The 22,028-nt window shown below is 39.1% G+C and overlaps 1 protein-coding gene across 2 annotated transcripts; it reads left to right on the forward strand.

The window, feature by feature from the left end:
- Positions 1-917: 917 nt before the first annotated feature.
- On the forward strand, positions 918-21,967 carry LOC143863566 (ABSCISIC ACID-INSENSITIVE 5-like protein 2). 2 transcript variants are annotated; one of them, XM_077374274.1, is made up of 4 exons: positions 918-983; positions 1,578-2,631; positions 2,721-2,792; positions 21,581-21,967. In XM_077374274.1, exons 2-4 carry the CDS (start codon positions 1,774-1,776, stop codon positions 21,653-21,655), a joined length of 1,005 nt encoding a protein of 334 aa, XP_077230389.1. In that variant the 5' UTR covers positions 918-983; positions 1,578-1,773; the 3' UTR covers positions 21,656-21,967. The 2 variants fall into 2 exon arrangements, with proteins under 2 accessions (XP_077230389.1, XP_077230388.1); XM_077374273.1 differs by having other exon boundaries at positions 926-2,631.
- The last annotated feature ends 61 nt before the right edge of the window (positions 21,968-22,028 follow it).

A 22,028-nucleotide genomic window follows, 5' to 3' on the forward strand; every position in this document is an offset into this window, starting at 1 on the left:
CGTGACAGGCTTTGCCAGCTATTGTAATGCAAGCCATTTCATTTGTACTGCTTGAGTTTCCTCTCAAATCAAGAGAGAGAAAAAAAGTAAGGAAACGGGAATCAATTTTCCTCTACTTCTACATCTATATTGCATGCATCCAAACAGACTCTCGGTTCTGCCAAGAAAAGCTAAACTATTTATTTTTGCAGCACTCCATTCCAAGGATGGAATGCACCTAAGGTATGTGACTGAGCCCATACGTGTTCTCTCAATATAGGGATGCAACTTGTGTCGTGTCGTGTTGAGCTTTTGCTAAAAAATGAATTGAAATCAACCCGAACCCAATCTGATTTTAAGGTAATAGCTCAACTGAAATTCCCAAAAATCGAGTTGTAGCCTATCTCACTATGTTCTACAATATCAATGTCCTCAGCTACACATACATGTCCTAATTGATCATTAGCATTAATCTTGAGGCGACCAAAAATTAATCATTAGCATTGATCTTGAAGCGACTATCTACCTAGTGATTCTATTTTATTTAATTTATATAGTACATTCCTAATATGGGACAAGCTTGAGAGATCCTGACAATTCATCTCATGGGTATCACTTTGGATGTGTCATAGCCAAAAATCATAGCAATTGAACAATCCTAAACATCTGGTCGGATAGTTGTCGTCATTTGTTTGGCCTATCTTTTGTACTATGCTGCATCCATAATGGGGCCCATTGAATGAACGGTCCAGATTTAAAAGCAGGTATCTAATTAGAGTCAGTAATACAAAGACTTAGTAAACTTTCCATTTGTGTTAAATTTTAGACAAAAGTATACAGGTTTGTGAAAGGAAGACAAAAGTATACTCATGGGGCCCATGTAAAAATGAATATGTCCATATAAATACCAGAAGGAAACTTAGGTCTCCTGAAAAATTCTTGGGTTCCAGATATTACAGATGAGAAAGGGGTGTTTTTAAGATTCGGATTGGATCCATAAACATGTAAGTACAATGGGTTGTTCTATTTGTAGTTAGAGGTCATTCTCTAACAGTTTGTGAGATTTTGTTTTATCACAAAAAAATCCATTGACTGAGAAAGTTATTTTCAGCTTTGGGTTATTTGGTTCTCTTTCTTTCTTTCTTTTCTTTTTGTGGGTTTTGTTTCTAAAGATATTTTTGGGGTTGAAAATGCCTGTTTTTGTTTGTTGTCAGATAATCTGGACCTATCATGGGATTTGAATTCTGTTGACTGGGCTGACATTTTTATGTATTTTTTTTTCTGTTCTGGGTTTGGTTTTGGTTAGAGTGAGAACTCTTTTCTTTCTTTCTTTGCTCTGTGTTAAAAAGTGATCTTTTGCCTATGGGACCTTTGTAGTTTTTTTTTCCTGGTTTGAGTTTTTAGTTTATGGTTGAGAGGTTTAATGGTAAAAATGGGTCTTTGTATATTAAAGATGAAATCTTTTAGCCCATTCTGAGTACTTTTGGCGTAGTTTAAGAGTTGGTGGTATTGTGAGACATGGGGTCTGTGTATAAAAGTTAAATCCTTTATCACATTTGAAGTGTTTTAAGGATTATTGGTTGTGGTATATTTTATAGGTTTCTTGGTTCCATTTTTCGTTTGAGCCTCTTGATTGGGATTGAATGCTTGGGGAGTTTTGGGGATGGACTCATCAGTAACAACTAAAAACCTTTAGTTCGTTCTAGAAGTTTTGGGGATTTTCATTTCTGGTTCTGGGTTTTATGTTTGAGTTGGGAAATTTTGGTGTTTGTTTATTTGGGTGAAAACTGTTGAATGGGAATCCAAACAATGGGGTCTCAAGGTGGTAGGCATCAGTCCCAGTTTCAGACTCTAACTCGGCAGAGCTCTTTGTATAGCCTTACACTTGATGAAGTACAAAACCAGTTGGGAGATTTAGGGAAACCCTTAAGTAGTATGAATCTCGATGAGCTTCTTAAGAATGTTTGGTCAGTAGAAGGAAACCCAGGTATGGGGATAGATATTGAAAGTGCTGCCCCAGCTGCCCAATTTGGTTCGACGTCTAGTTTGCAGCGTCAGGAGAGTGTCACCTTAAATCGGAGTTTGAGCAAAAAGACCGTCGATGAGGTGTGGAAAGATATTCAACAAGGGCAGAACAAAAATAATGAAAAGAGAAAAGCTCATGATAGGCAGCCAACTTTGGGAGAAATGACATTGGAAGATTTTTTGGTTAAGGCCGGTGTTGTTTCGGATGGTTCGGAGAAGAAAAAGAGGGGAGTGGGGGATTTAAATAGTCTAGATATTTCGCAAGGGATTGGCAATGTGGGTGGCAATCCAATGGTAGACTCACAATGGTTGGAGTATCAGCACCCTTCTTTGAATCACCAGCAACAGCAATCACAACACCAGCGACAAAATATGATGAATGCTTATATGTCTGGCCACGCAATGCCAGTGTCTTTGTCTGTTAGTGCAAGTCCTCTTTTGGATGGTGCATATTCTGAAAATCAAATGGCTATGTTGTCTCCATTGATGGGCAATTTGTCCGATACACAGACACCTGGGTGTAAACGGGTTGCCCCCGGAGTTGTGGTTGAGAAGACCGTTGAGAGGAGGCAGAAGCGAATGATCAAGAACAGGGAATCTGCTGCTCGCTCACGAGCGAGGAAACAGGTGGGTTGTCATCATTTTACTTCTTTGGAACTTGTTACTTTTATTTTTTATCCTCCATGACTTGAGAAATTATTCCTTGTTACAAACAGGCTTACACGAATGAGTTGGAGAACAAGGTTTCTCGCCTGGAAGAAGAGAATGAAAGGCTCAAGAAGCAGAAGGTAGGAATTTCATCTTTCCCTTAAAAGTTTTTATTTTGGTTGATGCCCATAAAGATACCTTCTTGTTAAGAAAACTTAATTGTTCTCGAACTTGCATGCCCTTAGATGATACAGATTTCTAACTTTTTCCCTTTGAATTTCATTTATGATTATGGGTGAGCTATTTGTTAAGGTAGGCCACTTATTTCTTTGACATAAAAAGGACGAGTAAAAGTTAAGGCGGGAAGCACCTATAAGTTGTTCGAGAAACTTTTTCTTAGAATTTTGAAGGCAGAGCTTTCTTCCGGTAATTCAGAATTCCTGGTTACTGAACACGTATGATTTTGTGAAGTTGATCAACTAGATGGTCACGTTGCAGCTTGGAATATGATTTTTTTTTCGGATTATTCATTTTGATAAACATCATATAGTTCTTGTGTTGAAATGGTTAACATGTAGCTTTATTGTTGGATTCGTTGTGCTAAAGCTAAAAACCTGAAGTACAAATTTATCCTCTTGATTCAGTAGATACCCCATCCTCAAATCTTTGACGGTATTTGATTAGTGTAAAATGTCAGGGTTATATTGTTAGTTTTTGTACCACTAGTTCTACACTATCGGCGTTTGAATTTTAGAGGTTCTCTAGTACGTTTGCTTTGATGAAATAGGCATTTTTTAGTATTTAAAATAAACATTAGAGGGCATGATTGATATGTCTAGTGTAGTGTATGCTAAAATAGCGAACTGCTAGAAGTATTGTAGAGTTCTCTTCTGTTAGAATATGTAGAATGCCTAAGGGCATAACTGTCTTTGCACTATCCTCTTGTTATTATAAATACATGTGTAAGGGGGAGACATCCCTAACTTATACAAACCCTTTCTCTCATTATTTCTCTCTAACATGGTATCAAAGGCCTAGGGTTACAATGCCCTAGGGACCATTGGAGAAGCTCTCCCCACTCCCACTTGTTCTCTCCCTTCACCCTGCGCACCACGCCCCCGCACTGTAGCCCTCTCGTCTCTCGTCTCTCTCTCTCTCTCTCTCTCTCTCTCGTCTCACCCTTAGCCACCATCTTCCTCCAAACAGTGTTGTGAACAGTGCCGTGAACAATGCCTCTCTCTTTCTCCATCTAACCCTCTCTCTTTCTCCCATCCACACCCGCAACCCTTACCCTTACCCTCATTCGAAGCCCTTCCATCCCTACTCTTCACACCATATAGTTTTTCCCCCTACACCTAGAACCCTTCCACCCTAACTTTTTTTTACTTCATAAATCTTCTGTCTCCCTTCTTCTAATGGTGTAAATCCTCTTCCTACACCTTTCTTTGTCTTGTCCGCCGCTTCGTCTCTCTTTTCTATGTTAATCTACATTTGTCTTCCTCTCTCACGGAGCCGCGCTATGTCCCTTGGACCCATCTAGTCTCTTCATTTATCTTCCTTTTCTCCTGCTGACTTTTGGGATAGTTATTTTTATTATCTCTTTGTCTTCATGGAGACTCTTGTCACTGAGGATCATTCTATCGGCACAAATCTTGCGGTTCATGCCACACCATCACCGTCGACTATTTCCTCTTTGAGCTATCTGTCTTCTGGGGAGGGCTCATACCCACAGATGACCACTCTCAAACTGGATGGTACCAATTACTTAACTTGGAAGGTCGCAGTTGAGACATATCTCCTTGCTCATGGCATCCTACATCAGTCCTCTTGTGCCTACACCTCTCAGCAGAATGGTGTCATTGAGAGGAAACTCCGATACTTGAGGTGGCTCACACCTTGCTCTTTCAAATGCGAGTACCAAATCTTTCTGGAGTGATGCTGCCCTTACTGCCTGCTTTTTTGCTAACCATCTTCCTTCAACGGTTCTTCACCGTGACTCACCCTACGGGGTTCTCCACTATCAGCTGGATCCTTTTCCTCTCACGCCTAGGGTGTTTGGGTGTGTTTGCTTCGTTCACCTTCTCGGCCCTAGTCGTGATAAGTTAGACCCTTGGTCGGAGCGATGTGTCTTTATGGGCTATTCTCATACCCAGAAAGGTTATCGTTGCTACAGTCATCGTCTCCACCGATGGTTTGTCTCTGCTGATGTGACCTTCTTTGAGTCCGAGCCCTTCTTTCCACAGGTTCTTACACCATAGAGTCTTGTTCCTGACTCACAGATTGCTCCTCCTATCCCGGTACTCCCGGACCCTGTTGTGCATTCATCACCATCTTCATCAGTGGATGTACCTGCATCGGCCTCTGCCCTTGTCTTAGTTTCTCCACCTCCGGGGCCTCCTGCTCCTATGAAGTGTTACCAGCGACATTGACGGGCAGATCATCCACAACCTCTCCCAGCCTCATCTTCTCAACCAGAGATCCAACGTTCTCCCTCCTAGGTATCATCTCTTCCTTCACTTCTGATTCCCCTATTGCTTCACGCACTCTCTCACTTTACTGCTCACCCAATTTCTAACTTTGTTTCATATGATAATCTCACCCCTGCTTGTCAAGGTTGTGTGTCTTCCTTGTCCTCTGTTTCTCTACCGCAGTCTGTGACCGAAGCTCTCTCTCATCCAGGCTGGCGTGCTGCCATGGATCTAGAGATGGGTGCGCTTTATACTAATCAGACTTGGGATTTAGTTCCTCTGCCTTCTGGTGCTCGCCCTGTTAGATGTCGATGTGTGTTCTCTGTTAAGTATCAGCTAGATGGGACTGTTGAGCGTTTGAAAGCACGCCTCGTCGCCAAAGGCTATACTCAAACCTTTGGCGTTGATTACACTAAGACATTCTCACCTGTTGCGAAGATTCCTTCTGTTCGAGTGCTGGCATTAAATCATGCTTGACCTCTTTATCAGCTCGATGTGAAGAATGCCTTTCTCCATGATGACTTCACTGAGGAGGTTTACATGGAGCAACCTCCTGGGTATGTTGCTCAGGGGGAGATATCCTCCTTTGTTTGTCGCCTGAGAAAGTCTCTTTATGGTTTAAAACAATCTCCAAGAGTGTGGTTTGGAAGATTCAGTGAAGCAGCCATGCGTTTTGAAATGAAACAATGTACTGTTGACCATTTAGTTTTCAGTCATCAATCTGCATATGGTTGTATATTTTTGGTAATGTATGCGGACGATATTATTATCACCGGCAATAATTCAGGGGGTATATAGAAATTTAAGGCATTCTTGCGGAAAGAATTCTCTACTAACGATCTGGGTTGCGTAAGGTGCTTTCTTGGGATAGAGGTGACACGTTCTTCTCGAGGCCTCTCTCTATCACAGAGGAAGTATAAAAAGGGTGGCCCAGTGCATGGCCTCTCTCTATCACATAGGAAGTGTGCTGGATTTATTAGAAGAGACAGGAAATCTTGGAGCGAAACTTGCATCTGCACCCATGTATCATGTTGTGAAGCTTATTCCTAAAGATGGGGACTTGTTGGATGACCCTGACAGATATAGGAGATTGGTTGGGAAGCTCATATACCTTACAATTACTCGTCCAGACATTTCGTATGCTATAGGGGTAGTTAGTTTATACATGAGCTCTCCACGTACCTCTCATTGGGCTGCAGTAATCCAGATTCTCAAGTACTTGAAGGGTGCTCCAGGAAGAGGCTTGTTGTTTAAGAGGCATGATCATATGAGAATTGAAGGTTTTTTTTATGCAGATTGCGCAGGATCTCCAGCAGATGGGAGGTTGACTACTGGATACTGTACCTTTGTAGGAGGGAACTTGGTGTCATGGCGAAGCAAGAAACAAGACGTCATAGCCAAGTCCAGTGCTGAAGCTAAATATAGGGTCATGGCACATACGAGTACAAAGCTTATCTGGCTGCGCTCACTATTGTCTGAGATTGGTATTTTTCCCTCCTCCCCTCCTAGGTTTTATTGTGATAACAAGGCTGCCATACATATTGCTATCAATCCGGTTTTCCATGAACGAATGAAGCACATTGAGGTGAACTGCCATTTTATTCGTTAGAGAATCTAGAGAGGAGAGATTTCCACAGTCTTCACTCGATTCGTATATCAGCTGGCAGATATGCTTACAAAGCCTTTAAGCAAAGCTAAGTTGAGTGATATTTGTAACAAGCTTGGAATGTATGATATATACTTTCCTTTACAATCTAGTTCTTTCGCTAAGACTGGATATTTATCTGGATCTTTCTACTTTACGATTTTTCACCGGAGGCTTTGTAGTAAGAGCAGGTGTGGAATACCTAGTGGTTGTGTCTTAGGTTGTAAAGGAAGAAGGGAGAAAAGTTACTGTATTTCGCTTTGTTTTTCTTGTCTTACTTTCCTGGTCAAGGGTATGCCCCACCAATTTGATATTTTGTAATACAGGGCGGGACTGCTGGTCCCCACTGTAATTCTAATATCAACGAAATATGTCATCTTTCAAAAAAAAAAAAAATTTCTAGCTTGAGAGGGAGTGTTAGAATATGTAGAATGCCTAAGGGCATAACTGTCTTTGTACTATCCTCTTGTTATTATAAATACATGTGTAAGGGGGAGACATCCCTAACTTACACAAACCCTTTCTCTCATTCTCTCTCTAACATCTTCTATGCATGATTTGGACTTTAGGCCTAGTTACGTCAAGACCTATTTGACTAAGACCTATTTGACTATTTCCCTTCTGGAATGTCTAAGTTTCTCGCTTCCAATTTCTTCTACCATTTCACACAAAGTTAACTACTTTAACACTTATCAAGTGTTGTAAATTAGACGTTTCCTCATCCATTTCCTACATTCATGTCTCAGTTTGGAGACTGATTTTCATTGGCAAATATTCACACGATTACATCTATTATATGAATGATCTAAAATGTGTCTGGACAACATTCCTACACATTTCATTGTTTGGTGTACTCTCTTATGACATAGAAACTAGGAAAGAGTGGTAGTGGAATGTAGGAACCATAGTTTTTTTAGCAGTTTAGGGTTGGGAGCTATGATACCCAAATATCGGTACATATATGGATGTTGAGACAAGAATGGAGATACAACTTGGCATTTTCCACATTTTAGGACACGGATACGAATATGGGTATCCCATACCATGATATAAGTGATCGAACATGTATATTTTTTTCCCCAACATGTAATATATTAATAAAACATAAAAGTTTGTAATCCATATAGAAATATTAGGCTATGATTTAGCCAGCACTTTGAATTTACTGCTGACGCTGACACACTTGTCAACACATGTCGACATTGACAAGCATATCGACACATATTGACAGTCCTTTCAACTCTTATAAATGTACTAGTAGAAGTGTCAAAAGAAATACAGTTTATTATTGAATATAGTTTATCCTTCCTCTTTTGTCCTTAACTCTTCTTTAACTAATATTTTTTGTTATCCTCCTCCCCTAAACCTAAAACACTAAACAAGCACTTCTTACGATATTATATTTATTGTGTCCTATTGGTCTTTCATTCTCGATGCATATTGGAGACTGAAGATAACTAGATTATATTGATTAATGCACTGTTATTTGATTATGTTATGTTTCTTTGAGAATTATAGATGTTTAATCATAAAATTTATTAGTTTGTTCAATGAATACCGTATTTCTCCTATTGAAAATTATATTTAGTAATCAGTAATTTTATATATATATGCACATGTATGAGCATGTCCTGTTTCTAGGTTTTTATAGGTTGTCGTGCCAGACACCTCATATCCGTGTCGATAGTCCGACAGGAACCTGTGTCCACAGATCTTAGATATTAACCAAAAACTCTAAATACTGGGAAACAAGTTGAGACAACAAAAGACCTCCATAAACAAGAGAACGAGGAGACCTCTCCCAAACCCGTATGAATAAAATCCCATAAAACTTTAGTGTATTTAACTTAGAAGATGGAACAAATAGCAATAGTATCCATGAAGTATCCGGTATGTGTATAAGCATTGTATCGTGCACTGTTTAAAAACTCCTCGCATCAGTCGCCAACTTGGGAGAGTCGACTTCCTGTTACCATGGCTTAGTTCATACGAGCCCGAATTTTTCCCTACCTAGTCAATTAAAACTCCTTTGATTCGCCCTGCTTAATGAAAATGTGAACGCGTCAATCATTGACTCGCCCAGTTGACTCCCTTTTACTGTGGCTGATCCCTTCTCTGAGTCCGAGTTTTAAACACTGGTATCGTGTGTCTGACACAATACATTGGATCTTGTTAAGTATCCGGGTATCATAGGTTGGAAGATTGTCCCACAAAGAGGGAATCCATATGGACACTACTTTTGACTTATGCATCACATATACAAGAAAAGTACACTATTCACTAACATTATTGATGTAAAATATGTGCTTCTATGACTAAATTTTAGATCTAGAACTCGGAAGCTAAGATCAGTTGGTGTTGCAGTATCTTGGTGGTCTTCGATACTGCATTCAAGATGTTCTTACTTTTCAGCTCTTATGGGCTGTTACAAAGTGCTTATCAAAGAGAAATATCAGTTGAAAAAATAACAACAAAGCAATCCATTTAGGGCTGGAACCAAAATATTTGAGCAGAGGGTGGACGTTTGTGACAAAATGCTGAAACTAGTCAAAGACACCAATCGTTGAAAAATCAAAATTCTGGTTTCAACTAGACAACTGGCTTTGGTAATGCAAGAACGACCAAGCATCATGACCCTTCTCGCCCCACTTTCAAATGCTCTAAGTGTGGTGAACCACGTCTTAAGTTTTCTGAAAATGGCTTATTTTATTCCTTGCTTAAAAATTTGGATGCATCCCAACTGTCCAACTTATCCTTTATAGAAGTGGTGAAATTACATGGCATTCCAAATATAATCACTTTGGATTGATACACGAAGTTCTTGAGCCATTTTTGGAGGACAATATGGAAATTGTTGGGCACTAATCTTCAATATAGTAGTGCTTACCATCGCCACACTGATATCCAAACGGAGGTTGTCAACCGAAGACTTGAGAATTTGTTGCGAAGTAAGGTGTGCGAAAGACCAAAAAATGGGATATAGCTCCATCAGAAGCGGAGTTTGCATACGATTCATACGCACATGAAGCTTTAGTTCCTCCAACTAGGATAGCTCGAATTGCAAGGGCGAAGGGCATCAAGAACCCACCTTAGGGTCGAAGAGAATAGGGCAGTGATCTGAAGTGGGCTTTTGTGTAAGCTCAATGGTTCCCACCTTGGCATTCCCATCTTCTTTTGATGATTCCAATACACAAGTGATTTTATATCACTAATGTGTTTGATTATCTAAGTTGTAGATCATGATTGTGTAAAGACAAGATTGCTTGGATTGAGGCCAAGAAGCTCTCATTGGACCACATTCGTAAGGCCAAGACAACGGAGATCCAAGACGCATGAAGACTTGAAGCATCGCAATTGAAGATCGAAGTCGTTTTAGAATGTAAAGATCCAATCCTAGTTTAGATGTTTTGAGGCATAAATAAAGTTAATCTCACACACCCTAAATGTTTAAAGAGATTGTCCTTGTGGTGTTCCAACACTTTGGAACCCTCATAACAATCCCAACTTGGTGTAGAGTTGGAAGCCCAAATGAATAAGAAACATGAATTGAAAATCTGCTGGAAAATAGGCTTCTCGAAACTCCGAGAGAATTCTCGGCGCTCCGAGCTCGGAACTCCGAGATTTGGTCCAGTAGCATTTTTCCAACTTCTGTTTGTATTCCCGGAACTCCGAGAGAAATTCTCGGAACTTCGAGAAAATCTTTCGGAACTCCGAGACCACTATTTCGGGAAGAAATTATCGCCGTTGGGGATTTTGCCAGATTTACCACTATGCCCCTCAAACGGTCATATTTTGGTTTTTCTATATATATTGGTATTCTAATCTTCCCAACAATGAATCCTAACACTCTAAAACTCTATTTGAACATCCTAAGAGTGAATCAAGCTTGTTTATGCCTCTCATTCTCTAGATTTAGGATTTTGATCATTAGGCTCAAATTTGTACATCTTCTACAAACCTTGTAGACCCTTGTGAGGGATTTTTTGTTTGTTTCTTTCTTTATCAAGACGATTGTATTCGGGCGAGTGTTCGGAGAAGCGGAGCCCACTCTCCGTGGTGAGGATTGCCACCAAGGTTAAAGGCAATTGGAATTGTAATCGGCACCGATCTTCGCCGAAGTTAAGAAGATCAAATAGTGAAGCCATCAACGGGTTTGGTTGGTGGAGTGGAGTAGGCCTCGCATTTTGAGAACCGAACCACTTTAAATCTCGGGTGTACTCTCTCTTATCTCTTGCTCTATATTTGCATTGCACTTAGGATTTAACTTGTGTGCTTAATTTTTATTCTTGATCTCTTAATCTTCAAAATTGGGTTAGAAGTTTTCAAAAGATTAAAACTTGTTAGGAACCTAATTTTTACCTCCTCATTAGTTGCCGTTAGAATAGTACTCGGGCCTACCCTTGGATTTTCACTTGGTATCAAAGCTTTGGCTCTTAAAAGATTTTCTTTTCTTAAAATCTTTGGTAAATTTTTTTTTTAATTTTAAACAAGGAAAAGATCATAAGATCTTTGGCAACTTTCTAATTGTGAAATGGCAAACATAAATGGAACCGGACTTCCGGAGGGCCATTCCACAACTAGACCTCCTTTCTTTGATGGGTCCAACTATGGACATTGGAAGACAAGGATGCACATCTATCTTCTTTCGATAGATGTAGAGCTTTGGCATATTGTTGAAAATGGATACACTTTGCCTTCCAAGCCATTTGAAGAATGGAATGTTGTAGAAAAAAGACATCTAAATTTAAATTACAAAGCTATAAACTCTTTGTTTTGCGCCTTATCTACGGAGGAGTTTAATAGAGTAGCTCTTTTTTATTCCGCCAAGGTTATTGGGGATACTCTTGCCGTTACCCATGAGGGAACATTACAAGTCAAGGATTCCAAAATAAACTTGTTAAAGAGCAAATATGAAATGTTTAGAATGGGTCAAAATGAAAGTATTTCCGAAATGTATACCCGATTTTCTAAAATATCTAATGAATTAGCTAATCTTGGTAAATCTTATCCTACTGATGAGCTTGTGAGTAAGTTGCTTAGGTCACTTCCTCCATATTGGGATCCAAAGGTCACCGCCATACAAGAATCAAAGGATCTTAAGACGCTAACTATGGAGGAGCTTGTAGGATCTCTTATCACTCATGAGATGCTCCTCACTAGCCGACAAGAGGAGAAGAAGCCAAAAGAGAAAGAAAAAGAGAGTAGATCCGTAGCACTCAAGGTGAAAGCGGACTCATCTTCCTCAAGTGAGACGGATAGTGATGAAGAAGAAGCTTTAAGAAAATTTAAAAGCTTATGGAGAAAGAAACATAAAAAGGATAAAAAGAAGAAGAGAGAAGAAAGTGAAGTAGAAGGAGGAATAAGGTGTTACAATTGCAAGAAGACGGGACACAAATGACCGGAGTGTCTACTTCTCAAGTCATCTTCCTCGAAGTACAAGGGAAAGAAGAAGGATTGGAAGAAGAACAAGGGTCTCGTTGCCGCGTGGGATGCGTCAAGCACGTCAGGCAAAAGCTCAAGTGAAGGGGAAACTAATAAGGATGATCTTTGCTTCATGGCACTCACCCATGAAAATGAGGTAAATTCTAACCCCTCTTGTAATTCATCAAGTAGTGATAGTGGAAACATATCTTATGATGAATTGTGCATTACCTTGCATTCTCAAATTTCAAAAAATAAAGTTCTTAAAAAATCTATTTCAAAATTAGAAAATGAACTTGATGTTTTGAAAAATGAATCTTCTTCTTCCAAATCTCAAGCTAAAGTAAAAATTGAAAATTTTAAACTTGAGATTGAAACCCTTAAGGATTGTTTGGATGAGAAATCTTGCCAAATTGCTAAACTCCAAAATGTGGCAAGCTCTTCCAAATCTTATAAAGATGATTCTAATGGTTTTTTAAATCAAATAACTCATCTTCATAATGAAAATGAAAGGTTAAGATTATGTCTCCATGGATTTCTAAATGGTGATAAAATTATTGACCTAATCTTGAAGAAGGCTAGTCATAGACGTAATCATGTATTTTATGATAGGACTAGTCTATCTAACCCTCATGTTAGATGCCATTATTATGGAATCAATGGTCACTACCAATTCCAATGTGCATCTAAGATTAGGGATTGTGGTGGAACCAAGAAATCTTGGGTTCCCAAAGCCCCCATATGATTCTCTTCATATGTGTTTTTAGATTAGGGGCTTGCAATTAATTATTTGTATATCTTTATCTTTGAATTTTAAAATCCCCTCTTGTATTGCATTTGTTTTCCCAGTAGGGGGAGTTCTATGCTTGTCTTTTTCCTTGAAAAAGGGGGAGCTTAAAATTGTAAATTTCATCCCTTTGATTTCCTTTTACCCCATCTTTTTGATTGATGCCAAAGGGGGAGAGAAATCTAGTGTAAGGAAATATATGTGTGCTTTTATTGGAAAATCTCTTGTGCTTGTCATCATAAAAAATGGGGAGATTGTAAGCCCAATGGTTCCCACCTTGGCATTCCCATCTTCTTTTGATGATTCCAATACACAAGTGATTTTATATCACTAATGTGTTTGACTTTGATTGTCTAAGTTGTAGATCATGATTGTGTAAAGACAAGATTGCTTGGATTGGGCCAAGAAGCTCTCATTGGACCACATTCGTAAGGCCAAGACAACGGAGATCCAAGACGCATGAAGACTTGAAGCATCGCAATTGAAGATCGAAGTCTTTTTAGAATGTAAAGATCCAATCCTAGTTTAGATGTTTTGAGGCATAAATAAAGTTAATCTCACACATCCTAAATGTTTAAAGAGATTGTCCTTGTGGTGTTCCAACACTTTGGAACCCTCATAACAATCCCAACTTGGTGTAGAGTTGGAAGCCCAAATGAATAAGAAACATGAATTGAAAATCTGCTGGAAAATAGGCTTGTTGGAACTCCGAGAGAATTCTCGGATCTCTGAGCTCGGAACTCCGAGAAATTCCTCGGAGCTCCGAGATTTGGTCCAGTAGCATTTTTCCAACTTCTGTTTGTATTTCCGGAACTCCGAGACCACTATTTCGGGAAGAACTTGTAGCCGTTGGGGATTTTGCCAGATTTACCACTATGCCCCTCAAACGGTCATATTTTGGTTTTTCTATATATATTGGTATTCTAATCTTCCCAACAATGAATCCTAACACTCTAAAACTCTATTTGAACATCCTAAGAGTGAATCAAGCTTATTTATGCCTTTCATTCTCTAGATTTAGGATTTGGATCATTAGGCTCAAATTTGTACATCTTCTACAAACCTTGTAGACCCTTGTGAGGGATTTTTTGTTTGTTTCTTTCTTTATCAAGACGATTGTATTCGGGAGAGTGTTCGGAGAAGCGGAGCCCACTCTCCGTGGTGAGGATTGCCATCAAGGTTAAAGGCAATTGGAATTGTAATCGGCACCGATCTTCGCCGAAGTTAAGAAGATCAAATAGTGAAGCCATCAACGGGTTTGGTTGGTGGAGTGGAGTAGGCTTCGCATTTTGAGGACCAAACCACTTTAAATCTCGGGTGCATTCACTCTTATCTCTTGCTCTATATTTGCATTGCACTTAGGCTTTAACTTGTGTGCTTAATTTTCATTCTTGATCTCTTAATCTTTAAAATTGGGTTAGAAGTTTTCAAAAGATTAAAACTTGTTAGGAACCTAATTTTTACCTCCTCATTAGTTGCCGTTAGAATAGTACTCGGGCCTACCCTTGGATTTTCATTTTGCAAAGCCAGCTGCATGGAGTCATGGCGTAATGAACTCTGCGTGAAACAAAGCAGAGAACGATCAAGTTTGCTCCTCTGTAATCCATGATTGCCAACCAACGTAAAAGGAGCCCCAACAAGTGGCAGATCGATCAGAGAATTTCTACCCACAAACTCAAAAGATGTTTCCATGCAATTGGAGATAAAGACATGGCATGTCCTTCTCCCATGAACCTAGTAACATTGAAGTCACCGTCAATGCAACAAGGATCCTGCCAATGACCATGAACAGAATCAAGTTGCGCCCAAATAATAGCCCGGCGAACAGGGATGTTAGGTCCATAAACCCCATAGAAAATCCAAATTGAATTATCAGACCAAAGCCGTAGACGAACCAAAATCGTAAAAACTCTCGAATAAGTTCTTCCTCCAAAGATGAACAAAACTTCGCCCACCATCACCACCACCGCAATACCCTCAGACTCACCCATTACAGCAAGACACGCAAAATGATACACAAAGATCCCATTTCCGTCTCTTGAATTGAGAAAATGTAAGTTTGTATATCACTAGCCGCCTTCTTCTTAGGGTTGCCCAAACCCCTAATATACTAGCAGAGAAACTTTAAACCTGTATTTTTCCCATGCCTTTTTGTGGTCTTCTATCATGTCATTTTTTGTTTTTAACTTCCTCCTTGGGGATCCATTTCCTAATCTCATGCATAGAAAGGGGACTTAAATCCAACCCCAAATGCCGCAATCGCCTCATATAGGCACAAGATATGAGCTATTCACAACATGAAAAGGAAGTGCATTTGTATAGACAGATATCCACATCTTTTTATAAACATTGCGTCTGGAGGTTTGTCAAGACAAATTCAATGGGACTCCTCAGCCTATGTGGTTGAGAAGCACCACCACCCATGAGACTTCCACTATCAATGCTTTCACTAGTACTATAACTAGTTGGGTCCCTTACCCTGTCCAATGTCCATTAGAAAAGTTCATTTTTTCTTTTTCTTTTTTCTGTTTCAAAATCCTTCAATGCATTTTTTACATGGTTATTGAACTTCAAGTGGGCACTTTTTGCACGATTTTATTCCGTGGTGCATCCCCGCCAAATGACGTTTGAGGCAGTTTATATCTCTCATGCTGTTGATCACAAAATACACAAAAATCTAATCCCGATGTTGCTCCCCACTTATTCTTTTGCATACCTCCACGCAAAATCCTTCTTCTCGGCCTTCCTACACTCGAAATAATGGAAACCACTCTGTAAACAACAAATTGGGGGGGGGGGGGGGGGGGGATCGTTTGAATGGATGTAGAAAAGGGAAACTCATGAAATTAGGGTTTTCTACTAACTCTTCGAAAGAGTGCTTAATCACAAAATTCTCCACCACCATAGATTTGTTTTGATGATAGAAATCCCCGGAAGTCATTCTGTTGAACGGTAAGAGAGATATCAAGAAAACAAGAAGTTCCAAACAAGAAGTCATGTGAGGTGTACGTCTCCAAACAAGAAGTTCCAAACAAGAAGTCATGTGAGGTTTACGTCTCCAAACAAGAAGTTACAAAGAAGAGTCGTGTGAGGTGTACGTCTCCGACTTGAAGCGCATGCTTCAGAGCAGCTCGCGTTGTGACACATATGCCTTTTTCGCCTTGAGGCATTTTGGGTTTGCTTTGTCTTGTGTCATATGCCTCAAATGCCTTTGAAAACACTGTGTGTACCCATTCTCATACCCCATACTAGTGAGACCCATGTTTGAGGTAACATTGATATAAAATATAAACAATAAACATTGAAGAAAATCCCTATCTAGGTTCAATCCATTCATTATCATTTCAATTCCTTTTATATGCTTGATTTGATTCTAGAATAGTAAATAATAGTCACACCACTCTTTCTTAAGGAAAAATCAGCTTGAAATAATTAACGTAGGAAAAAAAAATGAATGGAAACATGATCCAATAAAGGGCCGTGCCAATCTGTTGATACAATCGTATGGGTCTGATACGACCAATGTGGGCTAGTACACCTCTGACTTTTAGGGCACGTCTGGCTACCAGGAATTTGGTTTCATGACAAATTGAAAGTATCCAAGTGGAGATGAGCTAAAATTCTGGAAACAAAATCCAGAAGCCATCAGTTTCTGGATTTCGTTTCTAGATTTTTACCTCATCTCCACTTGGATACTTCCGATTTGTCACGAAACCAAATTCCTGGTAGCCAGACGTGCCCTTAATAAGGGCTCAATAGTACACTCGTCTCGTATTGGTTCCTCAGAATTTGGCAAGCCATACATGATGTACTTGTTATAAGATATTGGATGATAATTTAGTATTGATATCCATATTAAGATCATGTTGGATGGACCATGTTCTTGAGAGGGATGGGATTGTGTTTCCATGGGAGGGAGCAATGCACTCCTGCATGAATCAGTTCTGGGCCCATGAATTCGTGCTTTCGCAGCAGATCCTCCACCTTCAGTGTCAAATCCAGCTTCCATGCTCCAAATTTGCCACCTTGCATTTCCATTGGTTTGGCTTTAGTCTGCTCTTCACATTACCATATTGCATTACTGTGAGGCCTCTAGTACTTCATAACGCTAGTAGAATTTTCAGCATTAGATTGGTAGTCGGTTGGATGGCTCTATTCCTGCATTGTATATTGGAAGTTGTCATTTCAACCTCTCTCTCTCTCTCTCTCTCTCTTAAAGATCTTCGTAGATTTATAACTTTATATGCATTAGGGATACAAGTTTAGTACCCATATATAATGGGCTCTATTTGAGGCTAGTCATATAGTGGACTGCTCTATTTGAAGCTAGTCATACAGCGACACATGTGCTATATACTTGCCTATATATAATGGGCTCTATTTGAAGCTATTCATATAGTGGATGCATGTGCTGTATACTTGCAAACCTATGGCTTAAGTGAACACTGATGCACTACCTTATGCGGTCATAGATATCATGTTGCAGCAAAGGTTTTGGAATAGGAATAATAAGAGAAAATGTGGTTAAAAAATTGGAGGAACTTGGTTATGTGTCATGATATAGTTGGCATTTTGTAGCTGACATATGTTGATTCCCCTCCCACATGGGCATTCAAAATGATATTGATGGATGAAAATTCTTCAGCCTGGTTGGGAACCTTGTTGTTTGCTGTAAATGCTGTGTTAAAATGTGTGGCTTCGGACAAGCGTGTAGCAAACCAACCAAAATGGAACCATATGGGAGGGACCACACTGAGCGATAACACGGAGATATTTGGATATAAGTCAAATGACTTATTTGTTATTTCTACTTATAGTTGCCACTTCCATGCTCTGCTCTGCTTTGCTTTGCTTCCACTTGAAACTGCTTCGCGTGACTGAGGATTAAATTTGCCAATGATTGGGAGTATTGGGAACCTATAAATTTCACTTCCAACCATATTGGATACCGTAAGTTTTTTCCCCTTATTTTTAAGTTATAAAACTAAAATATGCCTAGGAAATAGAAATCTTAGATAAACTAATGCCCATGGACGTATTGAGGGACTAAACAGATGCCACCTATTACTGCCAACTTTAGCAGAGCATGGGTTTGCACTTTTTTCGTCATTAGATTTTCACTTACATGTAGATCCAAGATCCATTTCAGGAAGAATGTCAAAGGCACCTCGATGGCCCACTTAAGGGGCCAACACTTGCATCTTATTGGAGTCTTTAACGCCAATCGGGAAGTATGTCAAAGGATTCTTCCCAAAAGACAAGCTCTCAATATTTTTTTTTGAAAAGGTAACGATCTTATTAAAATAAAAGATAGATCAGGGGACAAGATGTCCCCCTACATGCTATTTCAAAAAAAAGAAAAAAAGAAAAAAAAGATGTCCCCCTACATGGATCCTTAAAAGATCCCCAGCATAAGAGTGGAATTCCATGGAAATTTCATTTTTGAGCTTTAAAAATAGCAGATCTGTGACAAATACTTCAACTGCTTATGTCTAGTATTCATTTACAGATTAAATTTGCAGGTGCACTACCTTGTTCATGCTGGATAGTCTTTCTCTCTTAAACTAATTATTATTCTACTGTGAAAAATTATGCCACATGTACCGAATTTGGTAATACTTTTGAATTAGATGTGCTACTTGTGAAATCTGCTTGTACTTTTCGTAGCTTTCCATGGGGTTGGTTTTAGCTTTACCGAGTTTAGCTAAGAGATTGTCAGTGAGGCAATGATGGTCGACTCCAATTAGTGATATTTTTACAGTTTCCTTATGTCTTAGATATAATGATATATGAATATTGGAGATGCCCTAATTTTAGCTGACTATTCTTTTTAAATTTGATTTATGAAGTCTCAATGAAAATGAATGTTTTTCATTGATAAAAGAAGGCATGCAACCGTAAAAGTTCTCACAAGATCAATGAATGTTCTAAGAAGGCCTTTGGCTTACCGAGTGATGTAGAACCGGGAAGGGAAATAGAAGAAAGAGGAGAAAGAAGAAGAAGAGAAGATTAGAAGTAGAAGAGAAGAATTTAGGGAGAAGTAGAAGAAGAATAGCAGAAGAAGAGAATGGAAGGAGAAGAATAGACGAAGAATAGGGGAAGAAGAGAAGAGGAATTAGGGGAGAAGAGAAGAGGGTAGAAGAGAACTAGAAAGGAGAATTAAGGAGAGAAATCTCAATCAATTCAATTAATCATCCAAACTTTTTTTTATTCCTAATACAATGAGGCCTATATATAGGCAATGGGATGGAAATAAAATTCCATGGAAAATAATTAACTTTCCTAATTCTAAATAACAAAGAAAATAAAATCCTAGAAACTAATAACATGGAAATAAAAATACTAGAAACTAAATAATACGGAAATAAATCATAATATCATCTGCATCACCGAGATAAAAAAAAGAAAAGAATAACCACTGAATAATGCACAAGCTATATTAGCCTTGAGAGGATTGAAGACTTGAAGTTACCGAAACTGCCTTTATATCAAGGAGGCAGGTCTTGCAAAGTAAACTGCATAGGCATATACTAGACTTGTGCTTGTGTTAATCAGTCATCAACTACTCATCTGACAATGTATCCGTGAATGGCCTTGGCCTCTTTAATAGCTATTATCTATCTAGCTACCCAAAACTGCACTCAATTTATGTTACTCGGTGGGAACTTAAGGAACCTCACTACGAAATTGAAATGTTCAGAAGGGGTGATATAATCATGTTCCCCACCTATTTGTTTAAAACCTTGAGAATTTGGCGCAGAGTATCACCATTACATGTTGAGTCTCTTCCTCAATGCATTTTAGAGAGCCGGCCACTGTGTGGCTCACTAATTTTGGTACTATTTCCCCCATCTCATTGCTTTGAAACCTTATTAGTTTTGAAGTAATCGCTTACAAAACCATGATATTAGGGGAATCTTCTCCTAAAGGATCTGTTCATAGTTTTAAGCTTCATTTCGATTTAAAAAAAAAAAAATTGACTAACCATGTTTCGTACAAGAATCTGATTCAGTTGATCCTTTTTGTTTCTTAAGTCTCCTTTTTTGTTGCATTTTTATTATGCAAACGCATTGTTAAGTGTTATAGTGGGGGCCTACCTAGGTACTGGACTAGGTGGGACCCAACCTAGTATGAGATAGGTTTAAAGGGCCTAGCCTAACACGTTCCATCAGCTCTGGAGCTTTGGTGTATTGGTTAGGTACCTAACATTTAGCATCAGAGCAGCCACCACATCACGTGTTCGAGTCACGGAAGGAGCTGCCTGCGGAGAGGACAAAGAGTGAAAGCCGCCAAAGAGTGGGCCGCCAAGGACGGAAGATACGGAAGCATGGTGGAATGCTAGGGTCTTAAGTGAGGGCCTGCCTAGGTATGAGACTATGTGGGACCCAGCCTGGTATGGAAGATGTTTAAAGAACCTAACCTAATGTGTTCCATAGCTTTTGGCGTATTGGTTAGGTACCTAACATTTGGTATCAAAGCAGCCACTAGATCACTTGTTCGAGTCATAGAAGGGGCAACCTGTGGAGACGACTATTGAGCAAGGGCTACCTGGTAAATAAGCTTGAGTGAAAGTTGTCATAGTGAAGTTACCATAGAGAGGGCCACGACGGATGCAGAAGCATGGTGGAATGTTACGGTTCTAAGTGGGGGCCTGCCTAGGTATGGGACTAAGTGGGACATAACCTGGTATGGGACAGGTTTAAAGGGTCCAACCTAATGTGTTCCATAGCTCTGGAGCTTTTGACATATTGGTTAGGTACTTAGGTACCCAACATTAAGCAGATAAGGACTTAGCAGGTTTTTGAAAATCTTCTTGTGATCAGAAATGATTTGCTTGATCCTTGTTTGATGTCATTTGAAGGCCTCCCTGGTGTACCCCATGTGAAATCGAGCGGCAAGGTGGATGCTGTTTTGGTCATCCAATTGGATAAGCTCATCTTATCTTTGTCATTGCTTGTTAACTGTGATTGCTGATCCATTGCTGCTTTTAATTTCTCTGATCTAGTTTCTGTTATTTCTTTAATCTCTTCAAAATTTAAGGCTTCATCACTGCTTTTGTCATGTTTGTCTACTTCTTTTGCATCGTTGGCTGTATTGCTCCTAATGGAGAAAACAGTAACTTTCAGGAGAGTATACCTTAATGAACAAAGGGTATTGTTGCTATTGTATGTCATTTTACGAGGGTTTTGTTGCTATTGTATGTCATTTTACATTCGGCATCCTCTCATTCCCTACAGTGACCTATTGTTTATTTGTTGTATGCTGAAAAGATTTGTTACTAATAAGTAGTTGCTATTGGAACTTTGCTGGTTAGTATTGTTTTTTTTTTTTGGGCTTCAGCTAAGAGATAAATAAGGACCTGTTCAAGCATGGATTGCATGTTTCTTTAATTTTGATTGGAAAAAAAGAAGAAAAAGAAACCCATTACCTTCTAAGTTGATTCAAATACAACTGCTCATTACTTTGGTTATTATAGTGAGTAGAAGACTTGCATTGTTGCAAAAGCCCCCCTCATAAGAAAAACATGATTTAATATATTCTCTCTTTTCTTCTTTTTTTTGAATGGCCTAGAAACCCTCCGATTCAATATATTCTTCTCTTTTGCAGGAGCTGGAGACGATGTTGCGTTCTGCACCACCGCCAGAGCCAAAGTATCAGCTACGAAGAACAAGTTCAGCCTGATTCTGACTATGTTAATATGAAGTTCTGTAGATATGCGTGGCGTATTTTCCATGATTTTCATATCAGAATTCTTGGGTAGTCGTTTAAATTTTGACTGTGTATAAGTTCTTCGTAAGCATTGGAACACTACCGAGAGCTTGTTGCTGTTGATGGTGGCTTCTACGAGAATTTGTTTGTGTGTACATTTATTAGTCAGTTATTTTCGAATTTTCAGAGCATCATAAACTTTCAAATTTATCATCTGGGAGGTCAGTAAACAGATTTTTTTTTCAGTTCCAAGAATATAATTTTTTTTGTAGTCTTCTTTTAAAAGTCTTTTGATTGTTGGGATCAAACGAGACCACAGTTTATGGATGAGAGACATGACTGAGAT

The sequence above is a fragment of the Tasmannia lanceolata genome, unplaced genomic scaffold (genome assembly GCF_043159265.1).
Source record: "Tasmannia lanceolata isolate RefF3 unplaced genomic scaffold, GAP_Taslan_0.1 ptg000044l, whole genome shotgun sequence".
Classification (NCBI taxonomy): Eukaryota; Viridiplantae; Streptophyta; class Magnoliopsida; order Canellales; family Winteraceae; genus Tasmannia; species Tasmannia lanceolata.